This window comes from Adiantum capillus-veneris, chromosome 14 (genome assembly GCF_014529385.1).
Source record: "Adiantum capillus-veneris isolate H3 chromosome 14, ASM1452938v2, whole genome shotgun sequence".
Classification (NCBI taxonomy): domain Eukaryota; kingdom Viridiplantae; phylum Streptophyta; class Polypodiopsida; order Polypodiales; family Pteridaceae; genus Adiantum; species Adiantum capillus-veneris.
In genome coordinates this window covers 139,352,241-139,380,041 of record NC_140944.1, presented here as the reverse complement: position 1 = coordinate 139,380,041, position 27,801 = coordinate 139,352,241, and the positions used below count along the sequence as shown (strand labels likewise).

General features: G+C 44.3%; 1 protein-coding gene across 3 annotated transcripts in view; it reads left to right on the top strand.

The window, feature by feature from the left end:
- Nucleotides 1–1,409: 1,409 nt before the first annotated feature.
- EMB140 (EMBRYO DEFECTIVE 140) overlaps nucleotides 1,410–27,801 on the top strand; it is a 151,117-nt gene continuing 124,725 nt past the window's right edge. For all 3 annotated transcript variants that reach the window (XR_015190240.1, XM_086529140.1, XM_086529139.1), the window contains exons 1-7: nucleotides 1,410–1,694; nucleotides 24,691–24,824; nucleotides 25,700–25,757; nucleotides 25,839–26,054; nucleotides 26,141–26,416; nucleotides 26,493–26,627; nucleotides 26,703–26,828. Coding sequence is in view for 2 of the 3 variants with exons in the window: in XM_086529140.1 (XP_086385266.1) it covers nucleotides 1,491–1,694; nucleotides 24,691–24,824; nucleotides 25,700–25,757; nucleotides 25,839–26,054; nucleotides 26,141–26,416; nucleotides 26,493–26,627; nucleotides 26,703–26,828 (1,149 nt within the window). In the remaining variant the exon portion in view is untranslated. The remainder of the gene's footprint in view (nucleotides 1,695–24,690; nucleotides 24,825–25,699; nucleotides 25,758–25,838; nucleotides 26,055–26,140; nucleotides 26,417–26,492; nucleotides 26,628–26,702; nucleotides 26,829–27,801) is intronic.

The following is a 27,801-nucleotide window of genomic DNA, read 5'->3' as shown; positions in this document are numbered from 1 at the left end:
ACACACACACACACACACACACACACACACACACACACACACACACACAGAGAGAGAGAGAGAGAGAGAGAGAGAGAGAGAGAGAGAGAGAGAGAGAGAGAGAGAGAGAGAGAGAGAGAGAGAGAAGAAGAGAGTTTTAACATCGTAGGAAACTATCCCAAGAGACCTTAAAGATCTAGCCGACGAGGAGTTGAACTCAAGACCTGTTATTCAAGAGGGAAATGGCATAACCAATCCACCACACGTGGGTGATAGAAAGGTTATACTATTTTCCTCTTTTTATTAGCGCGCACACACACACATTTGAGAAGAAGAGAACGTTGTAGGAAACCAAGAGACTTGAAAGATCTAGCCGACGAGGAGTTGAACTCAAGACCTATTATTCAAGAAGGAAATGGCATAACCAATCTACCACACTTGGGTGATAGAAAGGTTATACCATTTTCCTATTTTTATTAGCGGACGCGCGCGCACACACACACACACACACACACACACACACACCCACACACCCGAGAAGAAGAGAGTTTTAACGTAGTAGGAAACTATCCCAAGAGACCTTAAAGATATACCTGACGAGGAGTTGAACCGAAGACCTGTTATTCAAGAGGGAAATGGCATAACCAATCTACCACACTTGGGTTATATATATATATATATGTATGTATATATATATATATATTTATTTATGTATGTATGTATGAGAGAGAGAGAGAGAGAGAGAGAGAGAGAGAGAGAGAGAGAGAGAGAGAGAGAGAGAGAGAGAGAGAGAGAGAGCTCTGCAGAAAGGGGGGGATTTTTTGGGGGGCGGTTAGTTTTTTGGGAAAATTACCAAAATACCCCTCTAATTTGTGAAAATTCCCAAAATACCCTTCAAATTTCAAAAATTCCCAATATACCCCTCATATTTTGTCAAAAATTCCCAAAATGCCCTTCAAATTTTCCAAAATTCCCAAAATACCCCTGGTTGTGAGAGTAAATTTATCAAAAAATTAAAAAAATTGTAGCTTTTCATAAGAAGACTGATTGTCTATGAATACAAGATACTAAAACTAGAATTTGAGCTGGTTATGTAGGCTTTGGAGATGAGTTGCTTCATTATTTTTAGACATAATTGTCTTTTTTGGGAGGTAATTTGTGACAAATTACATGCTAAGCACTAAAAAACGGATATACATTGTCAAAAAAGAATAAAGATTAGGTTATCGTGAACAATCCATCTAAAAATAGATACAAGGGTATTTTGGGAATTTTTGAAATTTGAGGGGTATTTTGGGAATTTCCACAAATTAGAGGGGTATTTTGGTAATTTTCCCTATTTTTTTTTTTGAGCGCATGACCCCCATTTTAACAATCTAGAGCATTTATAAGAAAACAACTCCACGATTTGGGTGTTCCATTTCGTATGTTTCAAAAAATAGTTTGGCAGAGGGGGCTTCCTCTTGGAGTTTTGAGTTTCTAGCTGCTTAGAAACGCGTCATCTCCCAAACATGGACGGACTTCAAGACCAGGAAATGCCTAGTGGCGATGATGAAGAGGAAAAGGACAGCGACGGAGAAGGTAGCAGCGAGAGTAGCAGTAGCAGCTCAGAGGAGGATCCTCTTTCAGACGATGAAGGAGAAAGTCAGGCTCTTCTTGTCAATTTGGAGGCCTCCTTAGCGCAGAACCCCTACAACTTTCAGGAACACGTTGCGGTGCCTCCATTTAATCTCTCTCTCTCTCTCTCTCTCTCTCTCTCTCTCTCTCTGGTCTTACGTCTAAAACTTCTGTTCATCTAGCAGTGCCTAATAGTTTGGCTGTGGTGTATAGGCTTGCATGAGGAAAGTTTGGTTCTGCTGCATCATAACTAGAAAACTTTGTTTCCCACTTGTTGGGATTGTCAAATTTTTTGTTCCCTTTGGAAAATCATAATTTTCAGCCCTAAAGATTGTAGAAAACAGGTCGTTTCCTAGTGTGGTCTTTTATCAGATATAATGAAGATGTTCTTTGCATGTGAAATGATTTTCACTTACAAAACCGTTTATTGGTGAAGATCAGCCCTTGTGAACTTTGCTATGGCATGTGCTCGTTTGTATCGTGTAACATGTACATTGATGGAGTGATACTCATAGATTTCTCTAGATTGTTGATTTGCTTCTTTAAATGATTTTGCATGTTATCATCACTCTATAAATATTTGCATTCTTTGCTAGTAATTTGTGTGTTTTCTAAGTCATTGCTATTTTTAAGCCTAGGATCATTCAACTTAGTGGTTTTAGCATTAGCTTCTTTGTTTCAGGTATGTTGGTCAGGCAATGTGGATGTTTTCTCTCCAATTTAGGAGGCTAAGCATCTGATTGCCGCATTTTTTTGGATGGGTATGCATGTTTGTCGAAGTGCAGCGATAGGTCGGTACACAGGTACACGTGCGGAGCAAGAGGGAAAACAGAGACAAATAGACTATAATCTGCCCCTCTAGACAAGAGACATTGATCAGATTGTAAGATCACACATAGATACACTAAATGATAACACCATCCCCCCCCCCCCCCCCTCCAAAAAAAAAAAAAGAAAAAAAAAAAAAGACCACAGGTGCGAGGGGGACTATACAGGGGACCCTAGGGGCCACCCCTTCTGTATCCTACAACAGAAATGCATTGCAGGCTTTTTGGGCTGACATCTCTCTCTCTCTCTCTCTCTCTCTCTCTCTCTCTCTCTCTCTCTCTCTCTCTCTTCCAATGTTTTCTCTCTCACGCCATCTAGGGCGATCTCTCCTCCATCAGCCCCTCTGCTCTCTTGCCTTGCAATTTCTGTGTTGCAGTTTAGGAGTGATCCCCCCACATGCTCTTGGCTGCCCGCTACTTCTTCTGGCCTCTCCCTTGGTTGCTGGTTTCACTAGACAGAAATCCTCTTGTAAAGAGGCATTATAGTTGTCACAAGTAGCATTTTTTTTCCGGTGCTGAATAGTAATTGACGTATGAAATTAATTGAGGATTTGATTTGTACTTTTATCATACTTCCATGTCTGCATCCATTCGTCATATGCAAAAACTGTGCTTGACGTTGTTATGTCATGTTGCTGCTTACAATCAAAGGACCAAGGATGTCTTAGAGATGGAGGTTGAGATGATAGACATGGTGTCACAAAATGATGACGTGGTGTCACAAACTGATGACATGGCATGACCAACTAATGGGCAACTGCCGACGGGGCCAAAGAGACACAAAGACATTAAAATAATGGGTAGAAGCTGCTAACGTGGTTGGCTGTACGGACGCCCGCGAATTGCGTTGCTGACGTGGCATGCTGTACGGAATTCCGCAAATCGCACTGGCTGTTTTGGGCGCTAGCTTTTGGCAACAGATGCTTTCGAACTAAAACTTTTTTACTGCTTTTCCAAGGCCAAGGGCCTTGAAATAAGACCCTAGGGCTCTCTCTAGTTGATATAGAGCTGACGGACGAGTGAGCAGAGGAGAGCCCAAGGCACGTGTAAGAGGAGAGCCCAAGGCACGTGCACTTGCTCAATTTTTAGTAAGAAAAGAAATACCGAAAGGGGCACCAATCTTTGGGGCCAATCTCTCTGGGCACGGAACTACACCGGGCCGTGTTGACGCAGTTGTACTGTGATTTAAATTTGTGAAGTTTTTAAAAGTGAATCTCTCTCGTGTCGGAACAGATTCTAGACTTGGGTGTCCAAGTTTGTTACAGTGGTATCAGAGCTCAATCGACTTCTCTTTTACCGGGAAATCCGATCCCTTTTCTCGCGACACACATGGATTCAAGCAAGAATCAGACGACTCCTTCTACCACATCGGGAACGGGAGGCAGTACGGAGAATTCGAGTGGATTAGCAGAGCACGAGTACGGGCCACCTCGGCCTACGGAGTACCAGCTTATGGAGATGCAACGTCAACAGCAGGTTGATGAGTGCACAAAGCAGATGCTTCAATTTGCATAGGATCCACAACATGCCAAATTTTTGACCCGGCACCCAATAAATGAAGTGCATACTCATTGGCAGAAAGCCATTGAGTCACCCATAAAACCAGCCTTTAAGCAACTTCCTACCTCAAGGATGTTTATTGAAGAAGAACTTAATGATGTCGTCGAAAAACGAATCAATCAACTTCTAGAAGCGAAGAAGCCATTGAAGAAACAATTGAAGAAGCGCAACAAGGGGACCGACTACCCGAGTTACTTGGGCCGTCAATCTTCTTTTGTAAATGCACGAAAACAGAAGAAGCATGTACGTTTCGAAGGACTACCCGGGTCTTCTTCTTCTTCTGACAGTTTGGATAGCTCTTCCTCCCCTGACTCGAGTGAGGAGGATAGAAAGGGCAAGAAGCGAAGCAAGAATCAAAGTTTTGGAAAGAACAAGAAGAAGGAAAAGAAGAGCAGATTTCGTGTTAGGTGCAACGGAATGAATGTTTGCGCTTTGCTCAAGATGAGTGCGCCGAACTGTGCTCAAGGTTCCTTTTGTTCTTATGGAAGGTAGAGCCTCTCGTTCTTAACGAGAGAGTGCTATGATCACAAACAAAGTGAGTGGACACTGCGCGTGCAAGTGTACGAGACTGAGAGATAGAGAGAGAAGAGTAATACGACACCAGAGACGTTGTAAAACCCTCCTCCGAACGCCCCACTCTCGTCGGCGAGAGTGGTCTACTATTGATTGCACAACTTGGTACAATGGGGATGCATGTGACTGATGCAAGTCTAGGCTGTCGGTGACGACGACGGTGTTGGCAAGAACGAATTAAGGGCTGAAATCAGCAATCTTTTATCTGCCGTCCAAAAACGCTATAGGCTGAAATCTGCTGTTGCGGAAAATGCTAAGGAAAACGCTGATTTTGCTGGTCTTTAGGGCTGAAAATCTACTTCTATTGTAGGGCTGAAAACTGAAGTTCTGTGGGCTGAATTTGCTACTCTTTTAGGGCTGAATCTACTGTTGTTTCATTGCTGAAAAACGCCAGGCTGAAATCTGTCAAAAACGCTACTGTCGCAAAACGCTAGGCCTGGGAATCTGCTGGCGATGAGGGAGATCTGGAAACGCCAAGTTCTGTGATGGCTATGCGGTGAAGACCTGCTGGAAACGCTAAGTATCTGTGAAGCTAGGCAATTTGATGAAAAACGCTAGGATGGGATCTTGCTTGGAGGGGAAAACCGCCAAGGTTCTTGCTTGAGAAGTTGCCTGTTAAGCTTGGCTCCTGTTGCCTCTTCTGCCATTTAGTGCTAGCCTAGGTTTGCTTATATACAAACTTACTCAATTTGCCCTACCTACTTTCCAACAAAAGTCACTTAAAAATAATAAGTGAAAAATGTCAAAAATAGGTAAAAAATAGGCTAAAAGCATTGGAAAATTCCCCTGAAGGATTTTGATGGATTCTGATGGGAATGCTTATGATGATGCTGTGTGCAACTAGAGGATATGCATCTACACTAAGTGACTGGGCATGCACGGTCTGCGAACAGACTCACAAAAGTGCCAGATCACCTCTAAATCTAGAATGACTGGATTGACTGAACCCTGATCATGCTGTAGCTTGTCCACGGACACATAGGGTTGGATGTGTCACGTGACATCCCCTCCTTTTCAAAGTGAGGTACGGTACTGAACTGTATGGCGTTGAGGGAGATCGCCAATAGCATCCGGAATCCTGGAAGGGACTCTTCGGTGGCCCACGCTGATGTGTGGGTCGTGCGGTACTTTTTTTTTTTTTTGAGAAAAAGATCCTTCTATTAGTTAATGAAAACTGCCCATAGGGCTACATCCACCTCTGCAAGAGAGGGCTACAACAAGCATGGTGGGGAGACTCTCCCAATGAAAAAACAGCATATGTACAATGGGGCTAAATCAAGAGATGGGAGGAGGGAAAAGCCACACAGGTGGACAGTAGTGCCATCTGAGCACCCCCTGGACCATGGAGTAGAACGGCCTAGGGCGCCAGAGTCGAAGGAAAGCCTCGCGGCGCTCCCCCATGCGGTCGGAGCTGCCCTGTAGTCCCTCAAGCTGTCCTCTGAGAGTATGGATCAGCTCTAGCCAAAAGTCACGAACAGTCTCTGCTGGTGGTACAAGGCGAGCCTCAAAGATGCGGAAACAACGGGCCCGCCAGATGAACCAGAGAGCTAGGCCGCTGATGAGCTCCCAACACTCCGCTCTGGGTCGTGCGGTACTTGAACTTCATAAAGGTATACAACGCTTGCTTCTTTGGGCCGCGCCAAAAGCGACAGTCTTCTGTGGCTCCTTCGATGCTTCAACTTCGTCTAGAGTCCTGCTTCTTTCTTCTTCAAGAATCTCCATGGCTGAAAATTCCTGAAACTATTTCCAACACAAAACATGAACATACCCATTCCATGTAAAGTGAGTGGAAAAAAATCTTGTCTTCCTCAAAGACTGTGCATGCAATGTAGATAAACAAAGAGACGGAGTGCCAAACTGTTCACCGCACACACGCAAACAATGAGATCGAATCTTCCTCTTCTGATCCAAATCAATCAACTGTGGCAATTCACAACGGAAATGCCCATGCTTGGTGCTCATACTTCCATGTGCTCTTTCTACGATTGTGTCATGCCAAGGAAGAGACATGGATTGTGACTTCCTTGAATGTATACTTTTCTGCTTTTCATGAAAAATCCGCATACATTCGTGCTCATCCATGAGTGAAACCTGCTCAACATACAATATGTCATGCCTAGTAAAAGGGATCACATAAAGATGCTGACAAAAATACAGGAAACAATCACGAATGAAACACTCGTACAATGCGTGCGTATTAATCATGCGAACACATAATACTTCCTGTGAGGGTTCTTTGGACCTAGGCTCGAGAGCCAAGATCGGTTCTTCCTGAAGGGGTTCTTGGGACCTAGGCTCGAAAGCCAAGATCGGGTCTTCGTGACTGATCGTCTCGGCAATGAGGTTAGCTTCACTAGAGAAAGTATCAACTAACACATCATCCTTCTTGTGAACAATCACCTCATCTTCATGCAACTCATCATGCTTGTGAGAAATCACACCTTGATCATGCAAATCATCATGCTCGTGAGAAATCACATCTTGATCATGCAAAGCATCATGCTCGTAAGAAATCACATCTTGATCATTCAAATCATCATGCTTGTCATTGTCATCCAAATCATCATGCTCATCATTATCATTCAAAATATCATCATGCTTATCATTGTCATTCAATTCATCATGCCTCTCATAATCATGCAAATCCTGCGTCTCATGCTTGGGAGAAGAAGAGACTAAGAGAGTGTCCTTTCCCCAAATCCGTTTAATCTTGTCCTGCACATTAGCAATGAGAGAGGGAGAATGAACAACTTCCTCTCCACGAATGACAATGGGAGAGTCACTTTTGGCATAGAGAGTGAAAGTGTTAGCCTCCCAATCAATGAGAGGGTTAAGCTCACGAAACCATTGAATGCCCAAAATCATATCACATCCTGAGAGCGGAGAGATAAAAAATCTTCTACGGAAAGTAGCTTGTTGAATTGAAAACAACACACCAAGACACTCTTGCGTGATGAGAGAGTCCATTCCGGGAACAAAGCCAGAGACCTCGAGAGGAGATTTCTGACTAACTTTTAGGTGGGCTCTCTCAACAAGAGAGGGACTAATCACATTATGCATACTACCTGGGTTAAACAATATGACAAAACGCTGCCCCGACATATGACCATAACTTTTAATGAGAGAATCATCCATGGGAGGGTTAAGAGAAACTTGGGGGCACACTCGTGTTATCAGTAATTGCATTGACAGAGGAAGTGGGTTCTGTGGATTCTTTAGATTCATTCGATTCAAGCTTAGGACATGTTCTTTTTATGTGACCCTTAATGTGACAATGAAAACAACGACCTTCCTTAGAATAAGTGCTTTGCTCTTCCGACGTGATGTATCCTCCTACAATTCCTTGTGCTACCTTTTCATTTGGAGTAAGCTTAGGTTTAGCAATTGTGTTAGCCTTACCCTTAAGGTTCTTTGGAAGAATTCTTTTCTGAGAGACTGTTGGAAGATTGGTTAGAAGAGTTACCGTTCTTACCAGTCTTACCGTTCTTACTATTCTGAGGGTTCTGAGAAGTCTGAGAGGTACTTGTGGAAGTCTTGTTCTCCTTAGGCTTTCCCTTGTTGTGCTTCATCTCCTGTGCGAGAGCAATCTCTACCGCCTTGTTGAGATCGATTGGATCGAGCACCTCGACATCGTACTTGATATACTCGTCCAATCCATAAAGGAATGCCTCTTTGCGTTCATCATCCGACTTGCGTAATTGGGTACCTAGCTGCAAAACACGATTAGAAAAAGACATAAACGGCATACCATTTTTCTTGAGAGCGCGCCAATCGTCCTTCAATCGTGCGAGGTACTGAGGTGGCATAAACCGCGCCTTGAGCTTGTCTTGGAAATCAGCCCAATTGAAGGAAAGGGGCGTGAATTCGTCGGCTTCCTCTAGGTGCGCGACTAACTGTGCCTCTTGCCATGCGTGGTACCAATTGATGGCATCACCGGCAAGGTACATAGCTGCCGTCAAAACCTTGCTATTCCCTGTCTTCTTAGTTGTCGCAAAATTGATGCAACCAAGAATGAATTACTGTAGAATCCATCTTACCATCATACTTACTGAAGGTCAACTACTCTGTGTCTGGATTGTTGGAATCCGCCTCGTGGCTTGCGCTACTTGAGGAACTCCCATGATTTGGCTGGTTTGAACTTCGAGGCAAGTACTTGTCGAACCAATTCTTGAGTGCGTAGTTCTCTTTGAGCCTCACGCTCGGCCTTCAAGGCCGTTGTTTGAGCTTCCCGTTCCTCCTTTCTTTGTGCTTTTCTTTCGTTTCGTTCATTGCGCTTGCGTTCTAAAGCAATGCGATTTGCTTCTTGTTGTGCCAACTTAATTCGATTCGCTTCTTGTTGTGCCAGCGCAAGGCGAGTCGCTTCGCGATTGGCTTCTTGTTGTTGGGCCATCATGTCCAACATCGACTTGACCATCGCCTCCATGCAAGTTGGTACAACTTGTGGCGTAGATGGAGAAGGGGAAGGGTCGGAAAAATCTCTTGGTGGGAAGAACTCTTCTTCGCCTCTCTCATGCTCATTACCTGTATGCGAAGTATCCATTCCGCTTCGGGTGATGACCATGCACTATGATCTTTGGTTCTTAAGTTCACGAGGAACTAGGGTTCTTGAGGGTCTTGGGTTCTTGGGTTCTTGAGGGTCTTGAGGTTCTTCTTTTGCTTGCAATCTGTGTTAGAGAAGGATCTTCTCTTCACCCGAGTTCTACTCTTTTCTGCGGGCGCACCCCTTGGCGGCCTTGTGCTCACACTAAGGTTGCTTTTTCCCACCTCACGTCGATTGGCCGGCCGCTAAGTGCACGGTCCGCTCTCAATGAGTGAAAAGAGGCACAAGGGGAGGCTGGACAAGCCCTTCTTTCCTGGGATTCCTGTCACTCTTCAAAAACACGATTAGGAATCGACACGCCCAAGCGAACTTGGGTTCGTGCGACCTCAACAAGCAAAAAAATTTATGTGGTTCTTGTGGTTCTTTCCTTGAGTGATACAGAACACTACCAAAGCTCTGATACCAATGTTAGGTGCAGCGGAATGAATGTTTGCGCTTTGCTCAAGATGAGTGCTCCGAGCTGTGCTCAAGGTTCCTTTTGTTCTTAGAGCCTTCCGTTCTTAATGAGAGAGTGCTATGATCACAAACAAAGTGAGTGGACACTGTGCGTGCAAGTGTATGAAACTGAGAGATAGAGAGAGAAGAGAGTAATACGACACCAAAGACGTAAAACCCTCCTCTGAAGGTCCCACTCTCGTCGGCGAGAGTGGTCTACTATTGATTGCACAACTTGGTACAATGGGGATGCATGTGACTGATGCAAGTCTAGGCTATGTCGGTGACGACGACGGTGATGGCGAGACAGAATTATGGGCTGAAATCTGCAATCTTTTATCTGCTGTCCAAAAACGCTATGGGCTGAAATCTGCTGTTGCGGAAAACGCTAAGGAAAACGTTGATTTTACTGGTATTTAGGGCTGAAAATCTGCATCTACTGTAGGGCTGAAAACCGAAGTTCTTTGGGCTGAATCTGCTACTCTTTTAGGTCTGAATCTATTGTTGTTTCATTGCTGAAAAACGCCAGGCTGAAATCTGTCAAAAACGCTACTGTAGCAAAACGCTAGGCCTGGGAATCTGCTGGCGATGAGGGAGATCTGGAAATGCCAAGTCCTGTGATGGCTATGCGGTGAAGACCTGCTGGAAACGCTAGGTATTTGTGAAGCTAGGGCGATTTGATGAAAACGATAGGATGGGATCTTGCTTGGAGGGGAAAACCGCCAAGGTTCTTGCTTGAGAAGTTGCCTGTTGAGCTTGGCTCCTGTTGCCTCTTCTGCCATTTAGTGCTAGCCTAGGTTTGCTTATATACAAACTTACTCAATTTGCCCTACCTACTTTCCAACAAAAGTCACTTAAAAATAATAAGTGAAAAATGTCAAAAATAGGTAAAATAGGCTAAATGCATTGGAAAATTCCCCCGAAGGATTTTGATGGATTCTGATGGGAATGCTTATGATCATGCTGTGTGCAACCAGAGGATATGCATCTATACTAAGTGACTGGGCATGCACGGTCTGCGAACAGTCTCACAAAAGTGCCAGATCACTTCTAAATCTAGATTGACTGGACTGACTGGACATGTTGTAGCTTGTCCACGGACACATAGGGTTGGATGTGTCACGTGACATTCCGATCCGTTTTTGACAGTTCTACTGAGGAGACATCCTCCTCTGACAGTTCGGACTCCGATGATCATATGTTTTATGCAAAGAAGTAACACTTTTATAGAGCCAATCAATGTGATTTTCTAGAGGACAAGGGGAAAAGACCAAGGCAGCTAAAGAGGGTGGACATGCAGTAAAGTTTGAAACCTTTTCAGGGTTTCGAGATGCTCCAAAGGCTTTAGCCTTTATTCAACAGTTTGACATAGCATTCTCTGGAAGGTGCTACTCAGAGCACTCCAAGATCAAGAAAGCAACATCATTCTTGAAAGGAAATGCATGAACGTAGTGGTCCATTCTTCTTTTGAGAAGAGAAGTCCCGATTAAGTGGTTAAAGTTCAAACTGCTCTTTATTTCTTCTTGGTTGACTCAGGAGTACGAACGAGATGTGAGAACCGTTTGGAACCATCTTCGGATGACCAAGGGTGACACTTTGGATGCTTATTGTGAAAGATTTTGGGATGCTTTTCTACCGACCTCTTCTTTCAAGAAGGTCACTTTCAAGAAGTAAATCGAGCGGTGTTGCTGTGGACTTCCCAAAGAGATCTGAGATTACTGCCTTGACCAGAAGTCCGAGTCCATACAACAATTGATGGGACATGCTAAGCGGGGATTCTCTATACATTTGGGTAACCTGACTTACCCCACTGATGAAGTTTCGACACCAAGGACCGAACAAAGTTCGACAAATGAAAATAGAAGAAAGAGGAAGTTCCAGAAAAAGAAGGATGCATGACCCCGATTGACCGAGGAGCAGAGAACCGAATATCTCAAAGAGGGGAAGTGTTTTGACTTCGGAGAACAAGGACACATCTCTGCGAGGTGCCCTGAAAAGGCACAGCGAGGACAATCAGAAGATAGGCCAGAGAGCTCCAGAGCAGCAAAAGAATGTGGCAGAAAAGGCAAGATGAAAGCAGGACTGATACCAGATTGTATGGGGATCGACCCAAGTCAGATGGACGAAAGCAGAGAACTTTGCCGCACATGGGGCAAAGTAAAAGATTAGGAAGCCCTCATCTTCTTTGAAGGAGGAGCCAAGCCCAACTTCATTTCACTTGAATTGGCGGCTCGACTTGGAATTACGCCCGACAGGATGGAGCCATAGACAGAGGCAGTTCTAGCGGCACCCGGACGGGATGTTGCCATTACACCTGTCATTGGCAAACTTTGTTTGCATTGTCAGGGGTATTTAGGGCACGAGGACTTTTACATCATGCCTTTGGAAGGGTGTGAGTCCTCCTAGGAATCCCTTGGTACCACAAGAACAACGTTGTGGTTGACTATCCGGCCAAGAAAGCGACTTTGACGAATGAGAAGGGCAAGAAAATTGTACTTGATGTAAAACTGAAGGGCGAGTTCGTCCCCATTGTATCGGCAATTTAATGAAATCCAGTCTTTTTGTATATTTGATCTACTTGAAAGAATTGAACGATGAACAAAGGACCAATATGTCTGAATTGCGGATAAAGAACGACAAGAATTTTTGCACACACATATTGACTGTTTCTCAGAAAGCCTGCCAGGCGAGTTACCGCCACCTTGTCCTGAGGACCACACCATTGGCTTGATTCTCGGAAGCACACCACCGAACCGGCCACCTTATCGAGTTAGCCGAGCCCAGACTGAAGAAATCATGAACCAAGTTAGAGAACTTCTAGAAAAGGGTCTCATCCAACCTAGTACATCACCTTACTGTTCTCTGGTTTTGTTAGTACTAAAGAAGGAGGGAACTTGGAGAATGTGTATTGATTATAGAGCTCTCAACAAAATCACCATCAAGAACAGATTCCCTATTCCAAGGATCGATGATATTCTTGATAGACTCAGAGATCCTCTTGTTTCAGCAGGATTGATTTGAAAAGCGGATATAATCATAACAGAATCGCTCCAAGAGATGACTACAAGACAGCCTTTCGGACAAGTTTTGGTTTATACGAATTTTTGGTGATGCCTTTTGAACTTACAAATGCTCAAGCAACATTTAATCGAATGATGGATAGGATTTTTGTCACAAAGTGATGACGTGGTGGACAACAAAAACCCTAATTTTTGCCAGAAACCCTAAAATTCATGCAAACCCTAATTTTTGCCAAAAACCCTAATTTCTGAAAATCGCGGAGGCGTTTTAAATTTTTTTAAAAAATAAAAATTTATTTTTAATGATGAGCGACGCAAATCCTAGCTTTTTGCTACGCAAGGATTTTGGATGAGAGAAAGAGTTGAATTGCTTTATTTTAACTTAAATTAGTGGTGAGGGCCTCACTTCTCAGAGCATCTGGACGCAGAGTCTGAGAGTGAATCCTGAGCCACTCTCTTGTACTTTGAATTGATTAATACAAAAAGAAATACCGAAAGGGGCGCCAGTCTTTGGGGCCAATATCTCCAGGCACGGAACTCCGCCGGGCCAGTGCAAATCTATTGTGATCTGTGAATTGTTTTGAAGTGGTTATTTGGTGCCGTTGCGATTGATTCTTGACTTGGAGACTGGAGTGTCCAAGTCTGTTACAGTGGTATCAGAGCACGGCTGATTTCTCTTCTACGAGAAATCCGATCCCCAATTTTTTTTCCGCGGCACCTATGGCTTCACACAAGGATGAGTCGACTCCCTCTGCATCTGGAGATGTGGGCAGGGATCACAACGAAGATTCCGGCAGAGTATGGCCCGCCTCGGCCTACTCAGGCGGAGCGGCGAGAGATGGAGCGTCGCCAGTTGATCGGTGATGCAACGAAGATGATGCTCAATTTTGCGAAGGACCCAAAATTTACAAAATATATGAGCGAGACTTCTTTTCAAGAAGTGCATGAGCAATGGCAGAAAACCACTACACCCACTCTCAAGAAACCTTCTGCTCACAAGAAATATTCAGAGAAGGAATTAGAAGAGGTGGTTGATGCATGGTTGCTCAGCTTTTTGACGCGCAAAAGAAAGCCAAAAAGCACGGCAAAAAGCAGAAGAAAGGCATTGATTTCCCAGGATATTTGGGTCATCAGTCAACTTTTGACAAGGCAAAGAAACGGAAGAAGCGTGTTCGATTTGAAGGAGTACCCAGTTCTTCTTCTTCTTCTTCTTCATCTGACAGTTCTTCTAGCTCTTCAGATTCGAGCGAAGAAGACAGAAAAGGTAAAAAGCGAAGCAAGAAACAAAGCTTTGAAAAGGGCAAGAAAAAGGCAAAGAAGGCTACATCTCGCCCAGAGACTGACAGTTCTATTGAGGACTCGTCTACAGACAGCTCAGATTTCGATGACAAACTTTTATGCGAACAAGAAGAATTTTTACAAAGCTAACCAGTATGACTTTCTTGAAGATAAAAGCAAGAAAGTCCGAGAGTTTAAGGAAGGTGGCCACTCGATCAAGTTTGATACTTTTTCAGGATACTCAGATGCTTCGAAGGCATTGTCTTTAATACAGCAGTTTGACATCACTTTCGCGGGAGGACTCGAATCAGAGCACTCCAAGATTCGGAGAGCTGCCTCTTACTTTAAGGGGAATGCTCGTACTTGGTGGTCCATGCTTCTTTTAAACAAGACTGCGCCAGTTAAATGGCTGAAATTTAAGAAGCTTTTTATTTCTTCTTAGTTGACGCAAGAATATGAACGAGATATACGAGCTGCTTGGAACCATCTTCGGATGACCAAGAAAGATACAATCAATGCTTACTATGAAAGATTCTGGAGCTCTTTTCTACCCGCCTCTTCATTCAAGAAGATCTCGTTCAGAGAACAGATTGAGCGGTTTACCTTGGGTCTACCTACAGAGATCCGAGATCACTGCTTGGAAAAGAAGTCAGCTTCTATTCAGGAGTTGATGAGTCATGCGAAGCGGGGCTTTGCCATTCACTCTGGCAGTCTGACCTACCCCACAGATGAGGCCATGACACAACGAGCCGAACAGACTTTTGGGAATGAAAGTAGAAAGAAAAAAGAGCAACCCAGAGAAAAAGGATGCACAACCCAAGTTTACTCCGAGGAGAGAGCTCGCTTAATCAGAGAGGAGAAGTGCTTTGGATGCGGGGAACATGGACATATCTCTGCGAAGTGCCCTAAAAAGGCACAGAAAGAACAGAATGATAAAGACGACGACAGGCCTGAGAACAGCTGAGGAACGTGGCAGAAAAGGCAGATAGAAAAGCAGAACTGGTACCACATGGCGTGGGACCGGCATCGAATCTAATGAATGAAAGTACAAACTTTGCCGCTTTTGGGGCAACGTGAAGGATCAGGAAGCTCTTTTGAAGGAGCCAAGGCCAACTTCTTTTCACTTGGAATTGGCGGCTTGATTTGGAATTACGCCCGACAGACTGATGCCACAGGCGGAGGTAGTTTGACTGGCACCTGGATGGGATGTTGCCATTACACCGAGCATTGGCAAACTTTGTTTGCAATGACAGGGGTGTTCAGGGCACACGAGTGACGTTCTACTCAGGATCCCTTGGTACCACAAGAACTACGCCGTGGTTGACTATCGGGTCGAGAAAGCGACTTTGATAAATGAAGGGCTTAGAGATTGTACTTGATGAGCTTCAGTTTCTTACTCATTCTTTTGGGAGAGAACTGAACGATGGATAAAGGTTGAATATATTTTGACCTGATCAAAAGAACGCCAAGATTTTTCTCCACACTCATGCCGATTGCTTTTCAGAGGGCCTGAAGATCAAACCATTGATCTGATACCTGGAAGCACGCCACCGAACCGGCCACCTTACCGTGTGAGCCGAGTACAGAATGAAAAGATTATGAACCAATGAAAGACCTCTTGGAAAAGGGTCTTGTCCAGCATAGTACTTCACCGTATTGCTCTCCACTGTTATTGGATTTGAAGAAAGACGAATCTTGGAGAATGTGTATCGATTATAGCACTCTCAAGGAAATCACCATCAAGAACAGATTTCCGATTCCTAGGATCGATGATATACTCGACAGGTTACAAGGATCCTCGTGCTTTAGCAGGATTGACTTGAAGAGTGGATATCATCATATCCGAATCACGTTGGGAGACGTCTACAAGACAGCCTTTCGGACGACTTTTGGGTTATTTGAGTTTTTGGTGATGCCTTTTGGCTTAACCAATGCTCCTGCGACATTTAACCGGATGATGGACATGATTTTTCAAGAGTACAAGCTATTTGTTGGCACTTTCTTTGATGATATCATTGTTTTCTCCAAGAATGAAGCAGAACACAGAGATCATATGCTTCAGAGATACATTTTTTTTGGGACACTTTGTCTCAGCAACAACAAGAGTGCAAATGGATCCGGCCAAGATAGACACTATCTGTGATTGGCCCGATTTGAAGAATGTCCATGAAGTTGAAAGCTTCTTGGGAGTGTGTTCGTACTGCAGACGATTCATTCGAAAGTTTGCAGAGGTTGCTTCCCCTTTGCATATCTTGATACAGAAAGGAGTCCCTTTCTCGTGGGGATCCACAAAGGTGACTAGCTTTCAGACATTGAAAGAGAAATTGACTACGGGACCAGTTTTCACTTTGCCGGACTTGCAGAAGTCATTTGAAGTATTTTGTGATGCTTATGGTCGTAGTCTGGGTGTGGTCTTGATGCAAGAAGGCCAGGTCATTGCTTACGAGAGCCGATTGTTCTCTAGGCCGGAGATGACAACACAGATTTATGAGAAAGAGCTTTTGGTGGTTATCCATGCTCTTACTTAGTGGCGGCATTACCTACTCGGAGCTGATTTTACTGTCTTTACAGACCATCAGAGTTTGCGCTGCTTCTTGCCATAGGAGCAGCTTTTGGAAAAGCAGATGCGGTGGGCGAACATCTTGTCACAGTTTCACTTCCAGATTGTCCATGTGCAGGGACAAAAGAATGTGGTGGCAGATGCTTTGTCTCGAAAGCCGTTGGTTCCGGCTATTTCCGCGATACATCATAGGAGCTTCGAGGATATGGTCGATCAGTATGCCACAGATACAGATTTTGCAGATATTTTCACACGGATACGGGATGGGGAGACAGTAGCTGGATACTCCCTTCAGGAAGGCTACTTGATGAGAAAGACTATGTTGTCCGTTACACAACCATTGCGGAAAAAGGTTATGACTGAATGCCACTGTCCACCTTTTACGGGTCACCGCGGCATTGCTACCACCATGAAGGAGTAGAGAGATACTTCTCTTGGACGAGACTCAAAAGGATGTGGAAGAGTTTGTGCGCAGTATGCCAAAAGGTCAAGTTTGACAGCCATAAGACACAGGAATTGTTAGAGCCTTTACCCATACCCACTCGCCCCTAGGAAAATATTGAAACGGATTTCATTTTTGATCTCCTGAGAACATAGAATGATCACAATGATTTTTTGATTACATGGCACGTCTGAGACGATTGTCTCCGACAGAGACCCCAGATTTATGAGTTTGTTTTGGAAGGCAATTTGGGAGAACATTGGCACGCGGTTGTAGTTCTCGTCATCGTTCCACTTGCAGACTGACGGGCAATCTGCATTGCCAATTCAGTGGTTTTAGATTTATTGAAGTCTTGTATCTCGGATCAGAAGACTCAATGGGAAAAGAACTTACCTTTTGTGGAATTTGCCTACAATAACAAGATACACTCTTCGACGGGGAAGACGCCATTTGAGATTGTTGAAAGTGCTGCGAAGCTTCCATCCTTCCTGAGCACAAAAGATTAGATATTTGAAGCGGATGAATATTCGCGAGATTTGGATATGGCTTTTGCCAAGGTTCGCGAGACTTTGCAGAAGTCTCAAGAACGACAGAAAAAGGCAGCGGATCGCCATCGTCGTGACTTGAAACTGAAGGAGGATGATTGGGTGCTCTTACTTTTGAGAAGGCACGCCTGAGAAAGAAAAAGGGAAAGGAGAGGCTTTTTCCAAAGCTTAGTATGCTATACTACGGACCTTTCCAGATTACTGAAAAGATAAATGATGTCTCCTTCCGATTGAAACTGCCAGATACTTGAAGGATTCACAATGCATTGCATGTGAGTCTCTTGAAACCTGTTAAGGGTGATGTGCTTGATGATGGGGAGCCTGATGAGCAACCCGCAGTAGAAGAAAACGAGGAGACCCTTGTTTCTGAACAGATTTTGGCACATACGGATACGAAGAAAGGTAAAGTCCGAAGGCGGTTCTTGGTTAAGTTCAAGAAATTTCGTGCAATTGATGCGAAGCGGATGGAGGAGGAGGACCTAGCAGATACTCCTCGGATTGTGAAACTTTACCTCGATGTTTTGGTTTAGCATAGTCTACTCCAAACGGAACCCAGAAATTCAGCTCGGCCGAAGATCTGGTGCAGTGGGATTCACAAGAGGGGAGTTACTCCGCTCCTTTGTCAACAGATGCCTTGATTTTGATACTAAAGTCATTGATGTCTCTTTGAGCTTCAGGGATACCGAGAGCTGACAGTATTCTGCTGGATGACTTTATGAAATGGAATTCTTGATAATGATACTAATTTGTTCTTGACTTCTTTTGAGTGTAGGAACTGATAGACGAAATGACTACAGCATTTTGGTCTACTTGATCTCGAATAGACATGGTTGCAATAGGGGTTAGTCAATCGGACATCGATGAGGTCCCGATTGGACCTAGATGTGATTGCTAGCTACATTGCCGATAAATCATGGTCTAAGATCCGAATGAATTTTGAATGTCATGTGATGTCTTGTGATGTCGTGTGATGTGACTGTCGATTTTGTACATGTGCTAGATGTGTGTTCCTAGTACGTAGGTACTAACAGTCAGTGTTTGCTAAGACGGTTTATGGATTTTGTCGGTTTTGCAAGCGTAATCGCGGTCCATTACAATGCTTTCAAGAGGGGGGTATGTCAGAAAGTGATGACGTGGCGGACAGCAGAAACCCTAATTTCCGGAAATCGCGGAGGCGTTTTAAATTTTTTTATTTTTATTTTATTTTAATGATGAGCGACGCAAATCCTAGCTTTTTGCTACGCAAGGATTTTGGATGAGAGAGAGAGTTGAATTGCTTTATTTTAACTCTCATTGAGAGAGAGAGAGAATTTGCTTTTGCTTTCAAGCTTTTGGGGCTCTGCTTTTGGGCATCCCTTGTAACCTTTAAATTAGTGGTGAGGGCCTCACTTCTCAGAGCATCTAGACGCAGAGCCTGAGAGTGAATCCCAAGCCACTCTCGTACTTTGAATTGATGAATACAAAAAGAAATACCGAAAGGGGCGTCAGTATTTGGGGCCAATATCTCCAGGCACGGAACTCTGCAGGGCCAGTGCAAATCTATTGTGATCTGTGAATTGTTTTGAAGTGGTTATTTGGTGCTGTCGTGATTGATTCTTGACTTGGATTGTCCAAGTCTGTTACAATTTTCCGAGAATATCGGTCTTTTGTCGACACTTTCTTTGACGACATTATAGTTTTTTCCAAGGATGAAGTTAGATGAAGAATGGACTCATGCATAGAGCAACGACACCATTTGCTACAGGTCTTTCAAGCATTGCGCAAGTATAGATTGGTTATTAATGCCAAAAAGAGCGAGTTTTCTTACCCGGGACAAGGATGAAGAATGGACTCCTGCATAGAGCACCGACACCATCTGCTAACAGGTCTTTCAAGCATTGCGCAAGTATAGATTGGTTATTAATGCCAAAAAGAGCGAGTTTTTCTTACTGGAGATACATTTCTTGGGACACATTATCTCAACAGAAGGAGTACAGATGGACCTGGCCAAAATTGAGACTATCTGCGATTGGCTTGACCTAAAGAATGTTCACGAAGTTCGCAGCTTTTTGGGCTTGTGCTCTTATTATTGGTGGTTCATTCGGAAGTTTGCAGAGATAGCTTCACCTTTGCATTTATTGACTTAGAAAGGAGTCCCTTTTGTGAGAAGTGTGCGGAAGTGGTAGGTGAGGAGAGAGAGAGAGAGACAAGAGACACAAACGCATGTGGAAGGGGAGGGCGATCAGCCCCCCACTCTCTCTATGTAGCTGTAGCCAAGGGCTGAACAATACATAATGACAAGAGCCACCCTGGCACCCTATATATATAATGGGTCCAGGTTGAGGTCGGGCAAAAACCCACGACCTACCTCAAGGGAAAAACCCACGACCAGTGGATGTACCTGTGTGAGCGAGCTTGGACAAATGACCAGGCGGCCGGTCCAAAAACCGAGCGGCCAGACAATGCAGCCTATATGCGTGTATGCATGGGTGGCTAGCCCGGAGACATACTAGCCGTTCATGTATGCCGATCTGGACGAAAGGAGAAGCCAACTCCTTGATCGAAAGAGCCGAAGGGAGAAGCCAACTCTTTATCAAAAAGAGCAAACTGATTGTCCCTCGGATTATCCCTCGGAATGACCCTTGGAAATTTTTGAGCCAACTCGAGTTGTATTGCAGATATGCTGTAATCGCGGACGGTTACTTTTTTCAAGAAGGGGGGATGTCACAAACTGCTTACGTGTCAAGCCCTGATGAATGGAGCCAACTTGCAGATCCTTGCCAAGGGGCCTAAACCCTAAGAAGAACAAGCAACACTAGAAGAAGAAGTCCTACCAACTTATCGGTCCCTGTTCGATGGGGCCCAAGTGACATAAAGGAATCAAAATAAAGCAAGACCGACACACACAGACAAACTTGCGTAGCAGCTGTTGGACAGCTCGGAAATTGGACTGACATGTTGACGTGGCAGCATGTACGGATTTTCGCGTTTTGTACTGACTGCTGACGTGGTAGTTGTAAGGATTTCCTTTGATTTAACGCTGGCAGCTTTTGGGCATCGCTTTTGGACGAGATGCTTTTGAGTTTGAAGCTTTTCACTGTAAATGCTTTTAATGGCCAAGGGCCTTTAAATATGAGGCTAGAGATCATTCTTTGGGACTCTTCTAGGAGAAGGTACAGAGCGTGGAGTACCGGCTTGATAAACAAATACCGAAAGGGGCGCCAAGGTTTGGGGCCAATACTCTCTGGGGTGGAATTCCGCGACTCCGTGTCGCGTGTTGTCTCTCTCTCTCTCTCTCTCTCTCTCCTTCAATTCAGTTATTGAAGTGATAAAAGTTTGTTCAGTCTGTTCTTTTCTATTGGAGGTGGTGCCGGTCTTGTGATAGTGGTATGAGAGCATCAGGTGTGCTTTTCTGAAAGCACACCGGTCCTTTCAAAGAGCAGACGGAGCAAGATCGCACTTCCAAAGCTCATTGGAAATTTTATCTTCGTGCTCCGACCACGGACTTATTAGCCACTCCCACCCTTACTTCATCGCGCATCGGGCGCGCTCTCGTCTTCACCACTCATGTCTTACAGGGCATAAGTTAAAAAAAGATCACTTGCAAGAGAAGAATCGAAGATTTGTTTCGAGTCGCTCTTGTTCTCAAAAGCAGTGCCATGCAGGTGTGGAAGTCTATAGCTACCAAGCCTCACACTCCAAGCACTTGGCAAGCTTTCAAGAAAATTTTTGCCCGAAGTTGTATGGTTTCTGACATCTTCCTTCGGAGTGCAACTTTTGGCAGAGTGGGGTATCCTGAAATGCTTGCCACGGAAACCCTAGCAGATTACGACTTGAAATTTTTGGACATCTCTGACCAGGTGTCTCTTCTCAAGATGATAACCTTGGAGGTCTAGTGTGATTTTCTATGTCTTGGGACTACCATCACCGCCATAGGAACACTGTCTGTCGAGGCTTGCTTCGACTATTCAAGCGCTTATGGACCATGTCGTGGTTGGCTACGACCTTATGGAAGGAACCTAACCCTAATTTTTGGTGCAGGTTTCAAGATGGAAAGTCAATCGACTTTTTGAGCTCGACTGACGTCGAGATTGCATTTTAGGTTTGAGTTCTGTTTGGAACTTGTTTGGTGATCCTGTTTGGAATTGTTTAAAATGGATGGTATCTATTTTGAACCTGTTTTGGTGCCGATTTGAATTGTCTGAATTTGGTTTTAATACTGGTTTCAATGATTGGTGATTTTTACTCCCGGTTGGAGTAGTGAGAAATAATGTTTGAGAATGCTTGTTCATACTCATGGTTCGCACCCTTGTGGTTATTTGCGGGGGAGTATGGATGAACGATTGAAAAGTGTTGTTTTTACTTATGGCCCGGACCTGGATGGTTATTTGCGGGGGAGGTATTAAGAAGTTTGAGTAGTCCTTACACTCAACACCTTTAAACGACGCAGGCTGCAGTCTGGGGGGCGTTTGGTTGTAAAAGGCCTCTATATCTCATGGCCCGGACCTTTTTAGGTTATTTGCTTGAGGAGTGATGAGGGAGTTGTTGAACAGCTCATGGCCGGACCTGGATGGGTACTTGCGGGGGGAGTGTTCATCGGTGACTTTATGTTGTTATGTCTTGTAACATGCATATGTGAGCATTTGTGTTGCAGTGTTGCCAACCACTGAATTTTTCAATTGGATGAGATTGCGTGGGTATGTAATTTTCGTGCATCAAGACACCCGTGGAAGATCGGTGCAGTCTGGGTGTGATGACTAATCTTACTACGCAGGAATATGAAGAGTTCCGATCTGGACGAAAGGAGAAGCCAACTCCTTCATCAAAAGAGCCGAAGGGAGAAGCCAACTCTTTAACAAACAGAGCAAACTGATTGTCCCTTGGATTATCCGTCGGAATGACCCTCGGAAATTTTTGAGCTAACTCGAGTTGTATTGCAGATATGCTGTAATCACGGACGGTTACTTTCTTTCAAGAAGGGGGGATGTCACAAACTGCTGACGTGTCAAGCCTTGAAGAAAGGAGCCAACTTGCAGATCCCGGCCAAGGGGCTCAAACCCTAAGAAGAACAAGCAACAGTAGAAGAGGAAGTCGTACCAACTTATGGGACCCCGTTCGATGGGGCCCAAGCGACGTAAAGGAATTAAAATAAAGCAGGACACACACACACACACACAAAGATTTGCGCAACTGCTGCTGACGTGGTAGCTGTTGGACAGCCCGAACATTGTGCTGACATGTTGACGTGGCAGCGTGTACGGATTTTCGCGTTTTGCGCTGACTGCTGAGTGGCAATTGTAAAGATTTCCGTGATTTAACACTGGCAGCTTTTGGGCATTGCTTTTGGACCAAATGCTTGCTTTTAATGGCCAAGGGCCTTTAAATATGAGGCTAGGGCTCATTCTCTGGCACTCTTCTGGGAGAAGGTACAGAGCGTGGAGCACCGGCTTGTAGTGTGTTGATGCAATGTAAAGAAATACCAAAAGGGGCGCCAAGGTTTGGGGCCAAATTCCAATACTCTCTGGGGTGGAATTCCGCCACTCCGTGCCGCGTGTTGTCTCTCTCTCTTTCAGTTGAGTTATTGAAGTGCCAAAAGTTTGTTCAGTCTGTTCTTTTCTTTTGGCATGTGGTGCCCGTCTTGTTGATAGTGGTATCAGAGCATCAAGCGTGTGCTTTTCTGAAAGCACACCGGTCCTACCAAAGAGCAGATGGAGCAAGATCGCACTTCCAAAGCTCATTGGAAATTTTATCTTCGTGCTCTGACTACGGACTTATTAGCCATGGCGATTGTTAGTAAGCTGCAGCACCCCAAGTGTACTGGCTGGCTGTAGAGAGTGTAGGCATCTGCCGAAGAACCCGAAGCTAAACCTGCTGTGCCATGGGGCCGTTCCACGGGCTGTGATGCTGAGGCTCCAGTGCGCGGTCGCAGGTGGTGCACACTACTGAGAGGCCGTTGTGCACCAACCAACTATCGACTGTAGTAGCTCGATCTGCAACCAGCCACTGGAAGAGTCTGGAACATGGTAATTCACCTCGGCTATTTGCTGTCTCTTAAGTGCTTCCAGAAGCCTGCCAAGAACTCAGACGTGAGACCTTCTTGCCGATGAATGGCTATAGCAAGACGAGCCTCTCCCCGCTCTGGTAGTATGTGACAACCCAGCTGAGTTGTGTACTGAAAGAAAGGGGTCCCCGGGTGATCGACTGGAGTTAAGGGATTCTGCCAAAACCACTCCCCCCAGTCCCATTGCACTTGTGCCAGAGGGCAAGCCTAGAGCCGTTAATGTCCTGACTCAAGATCCGATGGGTCGGGGTCTGACACAAGTCCTCTCACTGATGCCGACAACTCTAATCCCTTGAAAACAACACTCACCCACCTCTAACGCCTCGACAGTGACTATGGAGGCGACCCTCCCTCTGAACCTCAAAGAACAGGCAAGAATTTGTGACTGAGCAAGCCCTAACTGCAATAAGGACCTCCAGTCACATAAAAGCCCCATCTAGTAAGGAGCTAGGGATGTGCTACTCTGCAGGTATAGCCTCTACAATATCCTAACACATAGGGTTCCAAAACTAGTGGCTACCTCAAAGGCTCCTCAATGCATGTGGGCTGGTGCTGCTCAAGGCCCCCAAGATCAAAGCAGGCTGGTCCTCCCATCTCTTGCTCACGCCAACTCTGTGCATCTCAATCAAAATCCTGCGGGTGAAAGGGCTCCATGGGCCGCTCGTTTGTGGGACCCTGGCCCGAATGTGGTGTAGGGACAGTTCCTTCCAAGGTTCCTCCCCTGGAAGAAGTCCTCTCACCACAAGCTTCCGAAGTAGGGCTCTGCTTTGGCGTGCTGGGTCGATGATCCTCAACCCTCCCTGAAAGCAAGGTAAAGTGATGACCTACCAAGGCCCGAGCCGACTGTGTGTCTCGCCCTAACCACAAGAAGTTCCTGATCAGCCTCTCCCATTAGCTGATGTAATAGCTCGAGAACATCCAGCAAGACATTTTTTGAGGCACTGTATCCGGCTATTGCTCTACTTATCTTACAATCTGGACACCCGTCAATTACCCAAATGGCACATTGCACCGGAAAATTTACTGGTCTTCTATATTATCAATTGGTATCAATAAATTCATAAATTAATTTTGTGTGCACAAAAATCATTTTTATTCATTTACAGTCTTAGCTAAAAATATTACAACACGAATTGTAGTATTAGAATATAATTCGCTTGAATTTGAAATTTATCAAATCATGATCACTGAGCGTGTTTGTTGCGTTGTGACAGTACATACAGGTGTTACGAAAGGCTAGTATGTTGGACAGGCTTCGAGAGGCAAGAGAACGAATGAGTTCAATATTTCCTCTCACTTCAGAGATGTGGCAGATGTGGGCCAATGATGAGGCTCACCTCATATCCAGGTGCGGAATTTTCTATAATCTGTTTATCATAGTGTGTTGTTGCTCGTTTGGCTTTTGAATGTGGATTTCCTTAAACTCTATTCTCTAAGAACCTTCAGTCTTTCAAGATTTGATTTACTACCTTACATTTCAGGATTGTAAATACCATATGCTTTTGACTCTTATGAAAAGACAACCATAACCAGTTTTTTAACCTTATGTATGATTATCAACCTCTAGAAAATTGAAGGTAGCTATCTGTACGAAGGTCCATTTTGGTTAGATTACTGTACTGCGGGTGGTAAGGGTCTATTTGCGAAGGCTGCAAAAATGCTCAATTGCAGGGGAGGATATCTGAGCTCATAAGAGTAGAGACTGTTAACTATCCTTGGGCATAATAATCAAATGCAGGATAACCTGTAGATGTACTAATTCTGGGAAATGGGCAGACTTCTTAAACAAGAGGAAGTTGTGGGAAGGTCCCCCAATTAGTCATAGTGAGGAGTAGCATTCAGGGTCCTGCAAAAGAGGTACTGATAAACTACTTCTTTTAAGGATTTTCATTTACATTGTGTGCTGCATCACATCTAAATATCTATTGTCTAGGTTACAGCCACATCGCATTTGGATCTTTCATTGCTTAGGTTACACATGGGGATGTAACTTCCACTGCCTAATTTATCAACATCAAATACAGTTTTAATTAGCCCTGCTTTCAATCAACGCAGTCTCTCTCTATGATTTTGATTGATTATCTTGTTTGCATGATAAATCAACAAGGTAACCAATGTACTGGATTGAAGCATTCACAATACAAGGGCCTAATTCCATTTGCTTTTTCTTGATGCCTTTTTTCTGTTTCCTTATTTGGGTGTGGGAACACTATGATGATCCAGCCAAGAGGATGTTGCCGCTGTTCGTCAATTATTTGAAAGAGGTCTTCAAGAATACCTGGTATGATGTTTGCTCTTCTATATTATGTATGTATTTTCCTCAGACAAAATTACAGAATGAGCTTATATGTTTGCAATGCAGTCAGTACCTCTCTGGTTAGACTATTTGGAGTTTAATCTGAACAACGATCAGGACATTATCCAGTGTAATGAAACAGGGGTGACAAAGATGAGGAACCTTTATGAACAAGCTCTAACTGCTTCAAGTTTGCACTTCATGGAGGGTACAAAAGTTTGGGCTGCTTATCGTCAATATGAAATGAGTTTGCTTAGTGATAAGCAGGATAATTTAGAAGAGGTAAAATGGCTCAAGAAAATTTGGTAATCGTCCCTTTGAAATTGTTTGTGAAGATAAAAAACTTCTGAGCCTATTATAATTGGCAGGCCCGAACAAAGCAAATCAACAGTATAAGGAATGTATATAGAAGACAGCTTTCAGTTCCGTCATGGGATGTGCCCGTGACATTAAAAGACTACATTATCTGGGAATCACAACAAGGTGTTCAAATTGGAGATGAATCAGATGATTTAGCTGCCCTTCCTGCAAACATAGCTTTTGCTTACAGAAAAGCTGTGCAAATGTGCAGTTCCCGTGAACCTTTTGAAGAAAAGGTTTCCAAAGAAAAGCCCAAAGATGCAGATCTTCTTCAAAATTTTTTGGTACTTGTTTCTTAGGAGCAGTATCCCTAGCTCCCACCTCTAGAACATAGCATTTCATGTCTTTTTTTGACTGCAGTCTTACATTGCTTTAGAGGAGGAAACAGGGGATCCTGCTCGCGTGCAAGTGCTCTATGAACGTGCTATAGCAGAATTTCCAATAACGCATGATCTTTGGCTGAAGTACACCATCTATCTGGAACAAAATCTTAAGGCAGGGAAATGGTTGAATATGTTCTCTTTCCTTTTACAGTGAACAATTGTGAATTGACATGCTTTTTGCATGCAGGGCTCAACTATTATTCCATCTGTCTATGGTAGAGCCACAAGAAACTGTCCCTGGAACCAGGCTTTGTGGAGTAGATATTTGCTTGCTTTGGAGCGCTCAAATGCAAGTGAGATTGAGATGGCGAAGGTAATATTTTCAGTTAGTAATTGCTCACATCAAAATATTGGAAGCTTCTCTTGTCCCTGGTTTTCAGGTGGACGCTTCTAGCATCATACATTCTGTATACGGTGTAGTTCAATTATGAAAGGGAAGGCTTTGAGACCAACAACAGGAGAAACTATATCATTTGAGTATCGAAATTTCTACTTTTCTAATAGGGGTTGGTTTCGTTAAAATGATGTCACATTAGCATAGCACTGGTATTCAGACTAGCTTAGGAGTTGTTATAACCTGCAAGTCAAGGCATCAATAAGCAATGGTTAACTTTCTAGGTGGGCTTGAAGACTTTGGATTTGTTTCTCCCGTTAAATCGTCATAAACTAAATTAGATTTTTAAATATCATCAAACCTTCAAAAGAATCCACTTTTCATGCATTTGAGCGAGTGGCTTGGTTTCCAACTTTATTGAGCTTTTTTTCCCGAGAAAAAGATCCTTCCATTAGTTAATATAACTGCCCATAGGGCTACAAACCACCTCTACTAGAGAGGACTACATCAGAAACATGGGGGGACTCTCCCAGAGAGGAAACAAAGTATGTACAATGAGGGCTAAATCACAAGATGAGAGGAGGATAAAGCCTCACTGGTGGCTGGTAGTGCCATCTAGCACACCTTGGACCATGGTGAAGAAAGGCCCTGGGCGCCAAAGTCACAGGAAGCCTCTCTACGCTCCCGCATGTGGTCGGAGCTGCCCTGAAGTCTCTCAAACTGACCCTAAGTGTATGAATCAGCTCCAACCAAAAGTCGCGATCAGTCTCTGCCGGTGGGACAGAGCGAGCCTCAAAGACGCGGAAGCAACGGGCGCGCCAGATGAACCAGAGTGTCAGGTCGCAGATGAGCTCCCAACACCACTCTGTATCATTGCACCACTCCTGGGGGGTAAACTCTGTGGCAAGCTCCAATGTAGGTCGACCCCCCTGGATCACTATCATCCTGCTGG